This window comes from Panthera tigris, chromosome X, assembly GCF_018350195.1.
Source record: "Panthera tigris isolate Pti1 chromosome X, P.tigris_Pti1_mat1.1, whole genome shotgun sequence".
NCBI lineage: Eukaryota > Metazoa > Chordata > Mammalia > Carnivora > Felidae > Panthera > Panthera tigris.
In genome coordinates, this window is record NC_056677.1 from 36,509,338 (window position 1) to 36,517,459 (window position 8,122).

General features: G+C 45.9%; 1 protein-coding gene across 8 annotated transcripts in view; it reads right to left on the reverse strand.

Annotated features, from left to right (window-relative positions):
- CASK (calcium/calmodulin dependent serine protein kinase) overlaps positions 1-5,108 on the reverse strand; it is a 354,627-nt gene extending 349,519 nt beyond the window's left edge. For all 8 annotated transcript variants that reach the window (XM_007084353.2, XM_007084352.2, XM_042973928.1 and 5 more), the window contains exon 1: positions 4,892-5,108. In XM_007084353.2, coding sequence (XP_007084415.2) covers positions 4,892-4,950 — 59 coding nt within the window. In that variant the 5' untranslated portion in view covers positions 4,951-5,108. The remainder of the gene's footprint in view (positions 1-4,891) is intronic.
- Between the last annotated feature and the right edge of the window lie 3,014 nt (positions 5,109-8,122).

Below are 8,122 nucleotides of genomic sequence, written 5' to 3' on the forward strand. Positions count from 1 at the left end.
GGAACTCCGGTTAAACCCCCTTGGCTTGACTCTTTCTGGGCCACCAGCAGGCTAGCTGGCGACTGTGTTTCTTATACCTCATGTGATTGTCACTCGGATCAACCCCTTCTTTCATGAAACATCTACTCATTTCTGGAAAATTCCTGGTTTCTTCAGGCTCACACTTTCCCAAACATTAAAAACTAATTTGCCTATAATGACTAGATAAAATTTCCCAGAAAGATGTTCCAATATATTGTAATGTTCCCCTTTGTGAGTACTGGAAACCATTATCAGTGGGCCAATCAATATATGCGAAAGCCATAGTAATAACTAAAAATACTAAAGCTGAGTTTTTCTTCGTGTTAAATTATATACCTTACAAATTATTAACCCAGCATTTACATAAAGGCTGCATTTAACTTAATTCTCTGGTAAACAGTGTTACTGGGATGTCAAGTATGGAATTTAAACTATATAAGCAACATAACCATACTCTTTTAATAGAGTATATGTGCAAACACAATCTGTACTAAACTGATAAATCTCTAAATATTAAACTAAGTCACTCTAGTGGACAGCCATCATCAACTGCTATTGAAGCAATCCCCATTCCGGGTTGTTCCAAACATCAGTCACTGTGTTAGCATTACACAGATGAGCATCATAAATCAATGCGAATCTTAAAAGACCCAAGAAATCAAAGCCAAACACAGGCTGAAACAAAATTCTTACACAACAAGGCTCAGAAACACAGCATAGAGAAGATAAAACTCATATTTGGGTCTCTTGGCTTCAATACCTCCCCAAAAAACATTCTACTTTTCAAAAACTGTAAGCCTCTGAAAAGCCAGTCCCAAAATATTACATACATAACCTAAGTTTTAAACCAATGACTCAATCGTAACTGCATATCAGAATCACTTAGAGAGCTCCCAAAAAATACCAATGTCCAGCACCCACCCCCAGAGATTCTGATTTTATTGCTCTGACACAGGGCTCTGGCATTGATCTTTTTTAAAAGCTCCCCTGGTGATTCTAATATGCAGCCAGGTGGAGATCCACTGCTTTAAACGAATACAGCCTTTTGGGACAATAATTGCTCTGAGGTTGATAAACATGCTTTTTGCCTTTTAATGAGATTTTATTAAAACTAGTCAACTCATTTCATAGTCAATGAGCAACTGTTACATTGCAGGCACTGTGTTAAGTAATGGAGAAAGATATATATGTTCCCTGCCCTCAAGAAGTTCCTTGTTAACTAGGTAGAGAGACTCATAAATAAGAAACTGTAATTAAATATGATAAGTGTTCTCAAGGTACAAGCAAATTCAGCATGCTTCACAAACTTCCATGTCATCCCTGAGCAGGGGGTCACGCTGCATCATTTCAATTTTAGTATGTGTCCTACCGAAGCAGGAAAGTCAGAAGTTACAGGTTACTAAGAACCCTAAAAAATGAGGGTAAATATTCACCCTCCACAAGGTGAAAACGGTGTGCATTTTGCTATTCTCTTTCACAGAAACTGCTGTACCATGAAGGTAGGTATTTGTGTGTTTTAATCTGGATGAATCTTCTTAAAATTTCCTTCACGGAATATTACTGATTGTACACTTATCTCTAAAACTCTACATTTGCAAAAGATGCAGTGAATAATCATGACATAAAAATTAGCCAACTTCCTGCTTTTGCGTAAAAACCTTTCTTTTCCACTAATTGCTATATCTTACTAAGACAAGAAGTTTTGGGGCTATGATAAGGTCCCATCATTGGTGATGCGATTTGTTTTAGTCACTTGAAAGATGTTACACAGGAAAATGTTATGGAAACAATAGGCATTCGAAGGAGCTTTTGTAAGACTTTCAAAAACAAGAAACAGAAGGGGAAAGAGTTTAATTTTTTAAAATACGATATGCCATCCTCCCAATATTCATAATGAATCAGGCACATGATTCCCTCCAAGACAGTGGATGAGTGAGTGAGTGGATAAGAAGTGAGGTAGGGGAGTGAGTGGGTGCTCAATTGATCTTGAAAATTGAAATCCATTTTAAAGTATCTCGGTGGAAATTTAAACCTATTAAGACCTAAGGTCAAAAACAATTCGTGATACTAATTTGGGATAAAAGAAAATCACAATTCTAGAGAACCTGGATAGAAATCAACAAAAAGGCTTCCACTACAAGTGAACAGCTTCAAGACCTTTCTGTGTAAATCTGGAGTTGAACAAATTCTAAGTTAAAATGTATGCTGTCGAGGTGCCTGCAAGAAAATCTCAAGTGAATTTCAATTTCCAGATCAATATATGCTGAGACAATTTACCGGAGAAACCTTCAACCTTTACACAGGGTGAGGAACATTATCATTACATTCTTTACCATGAAGGCTACCTTGAATTCATTATCTCACGAAATGGCATATTATAAATGGCACTGACCAAGTCCGATTTTGTAGGCTATGAATGAGATTTCACGTTCACAATCGTTAAGGTAGCCACAGCGTGCCTATCACCTCAGAATTAGCTTGCTCTCCCTCCTTATGCAGTTCTGAAGCAACAGAAAAGATGAATTTAGTTCTACCAGAGGTGTTTCCTGAAAACATTCTATCAGTTATAAGCCAGCAGAATACTGATTGTGCTGTGATGCTGACCACTTCTTTTTGATACCTAAAGAGATCACATCATCAGTCTTCCAGACCTTAAGGAATCAGAACTGGTTACTAACATTGATCCAATGACGGTTACATTCCGTCATCACAATATAATTAACATTTTAATTTCACATATTCCAATTATGACTTTGCTGGCTCATTTAAAGCAAATGTAACTAAGACACAACAAATATCACTCACCCACACGGTCGTTTGGGAGCTTTTGGGAAACACCTAATTTACCTCACCTGGGTGCTAAGAATGAAGCAACCAAGGAGATTTTTTTTTTTTTTTTAACGTATTTGTCTCTATGGAACGGTGCTATCCACATACGCCTATGGAGCACCTGAAATGTAGCTAGTCCAACTGAGAAACTGAATTTTGAATTTTATTTAATTTTAATTAATTACAATTTAAATTTAGAAAGAGATATCGATTAGGTTATTAGAAAACTTTTAGATATGTTTGAGAAAACTTGGGTGTGTGAATCTACTTTTGCAAATGCAAATGTCATGAAATCTAATACAGATCAAGCATTTCCGATGAAAATTTAGCTTAGTGTCAGAGCTGAGATGTGTTGTTAGTGTAAAATACACACTGGATTCCAAAGACTGAGCACAAAAGAAAGAAAGGATGTAAAATATCTCATAAATAATTTCTACACTGAATACGTGTTGAAGTGCTAACAGTTTTGGGTCTACTGGCTTAAATAAAATATTTTATTAAAATCGACTGCACCTATTTGCTTTTAATTTTTTTAATGCGGCTATTGCAAAATTTACATATGCAAAATTTTTGTCTATAAAATTACATATGTGCCTTGCATTATATATCTTTTGGACAGCGCTGCTCTCAAGCACTTCCACAAACACTTTACCAGGGCGCATTTGGATATCCTTCTTCTAGTAGACAGGCTGGTCATGTAACAATAGGGGCAAGGAGTAACATGTCCTTGTACCAATTGGGTCTGAGGAAAGTGTGTAGCCAGCTCTACCCATAATTTCACCATGTGAGGCAACACTGTAATACCTCAACATAGAAGGAAAAAAAAAATGAGTTATCAGCACTTAAACAAATTGAAATCCAGTACTGCAGACAACTTAAAAGGGATACAGTCAACTGCTCTAAGGTCTTGGTTTCATTTCCCAACTGCGGACCTTAAAATAGACAATAAAGCACCGCTTGCAAAAAGAGGTAAAATATTTCAACGGTAGCTACCCAGCAATCCTTCATAAAGGAGCAAAAATTGCTCTTAAATCTGATCTCAACTTCTAAAGGCACAGAATACACGCTGAACTAGGAAATCAACTTCAGATCGCCAGCCTTTGCCTCACAAACAAATTAGCAGGATTGTGCACTTGGAATACTGTTTGACAAGAATGAAAAGGAAACTATTCAAAACAGATTTAAGGAATGGACAATTAGATGAGGAACTGCAGATTTAATTCTCAATCAGCACTGTGATTAATCTGATTCCCTGCTTTTCCCTAGTGTAATTATACAACACAGATGAAAGGATGAGCATTTGGACTGTCAGTTCTATATTCTAGACCAGCCCGGTGACTCAAAGCAGACGGCTCTGCCACACGAACCACCACCATCCCAACAACAGTCGAGGGAAGCCTCGAACACTGATTTAACAGTCATTGCATAACGAGGCATTAAAAATTCGGATACCCCCCAACTCTTTCCACGCTGGCCTACACCGGGTAAGGAATTTGCTGAAACTGAACGCACCCCGTCTGAAAATGACCCCGTCCAATCCGGGCATGGGGTGAACACAAAGACATCTATCTAATATCCTGCACAATAGACACACACCCCACAATTAAAAACCCTGGACGTTCTCTCTCTATCGGTCCATGCAAGCAAAGGAAATGCAAGCTGCTCTTTTCCTTAATGGTCTGTGGTACACGCAAGGTAACAATAACCCCAACTGTTCCCAGGAAGCAACTATAAAATCGGGGCTGCCACGTCCCTGTGCAACCGTCAGATAAAATGCAGACAGCGGATTTCGGCCGGCCGCACGCCTCGTGGGGTGGCCGACCTCGGCTCGGTGACTTCTACGGCTGGCTGAGAACCCCCGGGACCCCCGCCCGGCAGGAGGTCCAGGTACACGTCTATAAATACGCCCGGGTGAGGAGGACGAGGGAGGCGGAGGGGAGGAGGGCAGGGGGCAGGCCCGGAGCGGGTGCCGATGCGGGAGGACCCGGGCATCACTGAAATGCATTTTTCCACACTCCCGCTCCCTCGCGTAGCGACTCACTTGCCGATCACCTCGCACAGCTCGTACACATCCTCGAACAGCACGTCGTCGTCGGCCATGGTCCGGAGGGGACAGCGGCCGCAGCGTGGAGGGCTCCGAAAACGGGGGTGGGGGCGCCAAAGAGCTCAGTGCCCGGCCCCTGGCTCTCCTCCCCTCAGGACCCGCGAGCCCTCGGTGCTGAGGACGCTCGAGTGGGGCTGCGAGGCCCGGAGACTGCGGCGCCTTCCTCTGCGGGCGACCGCCCCGGCGCGGGCGGCGGGGCCGGGGCGCGGGAGCGAGGGCGGCCCGGGCCCGGCGCCGCCCGCCCGCCCGCTGCTCCTCGCGCTGCTCGGGCCGCGCTGCCCGGCGTGTGGATCTTCGGGGACCGCGCGGCGCCGCGCTCTCCGCCCGTCAGCCCGCGCGGGCCGCGAGGCCGCGACCGCTCCCTCTGCCGAGGCTGGCTCCGGCGAGGCGCGGGGCAGCTCGGGCTACAGGGGGGGCCGCGGCAGGACCATGGAGGGAGGATCGCCGCGGAGGGAGGTGGCGGCGGCAGATCGGCGCTGGGGACCAGGAGGCGGCGGCAGAGACGCTCCCTCCTCCTTCTCCTCCTCCCGCCGCCGCCGCCGCCCGCCTGAGAGTGGGAGGGGGCTTCGCGGGACTGGCTGTCTGTGCGGGCGGGAGCCCCGGCCACCGCCTTCAGCTCCTCCTCCTCCGCCCCAGCCGCCGACCAGCTCGCGAGCCCCGCGCACCCGCCTCGCGCACACACGCCCTCCTCCCCCTACGGCCGCGCGGCTTCCAGAACCACAGGCCCCGCCCACTCCAGCCCGTCGGGAGGCGGTGGCCGAGGGACCGGGAACGGGGCTGAGCGGCGCATGCGCGCGCCACGGGTCACGTCACGGCGAACGGGCGGGCGTCGGGGATCTAGAAGGGGCGGGGGGTCGGGCCGAGGGGCGCGCGGGCGCCAGCTGCTTAGGCGGGGGTCTGTGGGGTCGTCCCCTCCGCGACCGAGCAGCGGAAGGGGACCAGGGACAAAAGGTCCACGACCGAACGCACGTTCTTGGCTCTCTGCGGCGAGAGCCTCGAACCCTGGCCGCTCCCCTCTCTTCTTTTGTAACCGCAGGAAGCCTTTCCCGGTTTTTGCTGGGGAAAGACGCTGGGAAAGGTTCCTAATGAATGGGAAAAACAAGAAGAGAGGTGGAGAGGCTGTCATTCCAGACCCTGATGGGCGGCGGATGCTTTTAGTGCCACTGTGCATTCCTTAATGAAAATGAGGACTGGGGAAGGAGAGTCGTCCACCTACAAGAAAAGGACTAAACAAAAACTATCCAGGAACGTGTGCACCAATGAGGAACAATTCGTAGAGACAGCCTCTCCGCATTCTGTCCCAAACTCAACGAATATCTGTCCAGCGCTTGCCCTCCGTAGAGACAGCCTAGAGAGAGGTCAGGAAGGCAGGGACAGAGACTTTAAGCCTCTTTTTCATCGCCTACCCCTACCCCGAAGCTTTCAGTACCTACCCTGCTCCCTGTACTTCCTATAAATGTTAGACATGTCAGGATAAAAATGCAACTAGAGGGAGTGGATGCACAGGGTCAGCCAGGGAATGAGGTTCTGGGTGTTGCCGCTGTGCTAGGTTGTATTCAATATGAAGATTTCTGTTCAACTGAGCATGTGCAGAATGAGCCAACGCCATCAGACAGGTATATGCCTCAGTTAAGGACCAATAAAAAAAGTCTTTGTTCCTCTGCACAGCAGAAGTGCCCAATTAGTTCATATAAGTCAGCTTCTAGAAATCGTCCGGTAAAATTCTCGGTGCAGTAATAAAAAAAGAAAAAAAGAAAAAAAAAAGATAGTGTTTATCAAAGTGGGGGGGGGGTGGAGACAGCCTATTTTCACTTCAGAAACATTTTGTGCAGACCCTTGACCACTCCCTCAAGAGACTGAGAAATTTGCCAGTGCTAAGGATTTGAGTACTAAACACTTTTTAAAATGCAAATCAGAGGGAAAATATAATTGTATGAGAAGGTCTTCCCTCTTTCCCAAAAAGCTTGTGCATTCTCTAGACAAGGGAGCCTTAGAGCCTGAGAAACATTGCTTCTATTGAGGGTCCAGCAGTTTCAAGTCACTGTCACCCTAAGTTGGCATGTGCACTTGGTGTCAAATGAATAAGGCCATCACTCCATTCTGCCCTGAAGTGCCCAGTGACCCTCACAAGTCACCTTGCTGGCTTCACTTCCTCTTCCCAGCCCAAGTCTGAGTTATGCCAAGACTTATCACCTTCATTTTGGGGCTCGTTATCTTCCATAGGGGTCAATACTCAGAGGTAGAAAAGGACAATTATAAAATAAAAGACAGTGCTTGGGGCACCTGGGTGGCTCAGTCACTTGAGCATCTGACTCTTGGTTTCAGCTCAGGTCATGATCCCAGGATAGTGGGATCAAGCCCCATGTCAGGCTCTGCACTGAGCATGGAGCCTGCTTAAGGCTCTCTCTCTCTCTCTTTCTGTATCTCTCTCTCTCTCTCTAAAATAATAAAAAAGAAAAGAAAGTGGAGTTAAATAAAAAAGACAATTATAGAGACAGGGTTACACCCTGCATATGGAATCACAGCCAGCGTAGATCTGAAAAGAGCCTTAGACATCAGCCAGTCCAAATCAGTCATTTACAGATGTGGGGGATGTGATGGTTGCTCTCTCGGAAGCCATTCCACTCCTCCACCATGAGGTAGCAGCTCTGGGTTTGATATGGGATTGTAACCACCTCACCTGGAGATTCATTAAACTAATAAATGCAACCCTCTTGCCACAATGATGGACCTATCTTAATCAGCTCTTGCATTCCGTGGTCACTGACCTTGAGAGGTTCAAGGTCTTCCAATCAGCACAAAGCTCAGGACTTTTCCCTTATGATCTCAAAACACTCTCTTTATCCCCACCCCACTGCCCCGACCCCTACATTGGCTTTGAACTTTTGCCATCAGACATCTTGTACCCATCAGGGTAGTCAGACCCAAGATGAAGGTGGAATTGGGGAGTGACAAGGTGGAGATGTCCTCAGTGACATTATCAATCTCTTGTTTAGCCAACTCTCTACACTTTCTGGTCACATAAGGCAATGAATTCCCTTATTGTTCAAACCATTTTGAGTTGAGTTTCCTGTTACTTTCACATAAAGTATCCTACAAATGGTACAACAGATGAGAAAAATGCAGAGACAAACATATGTCCATGGTCACATTTTCACTGAGCATCTC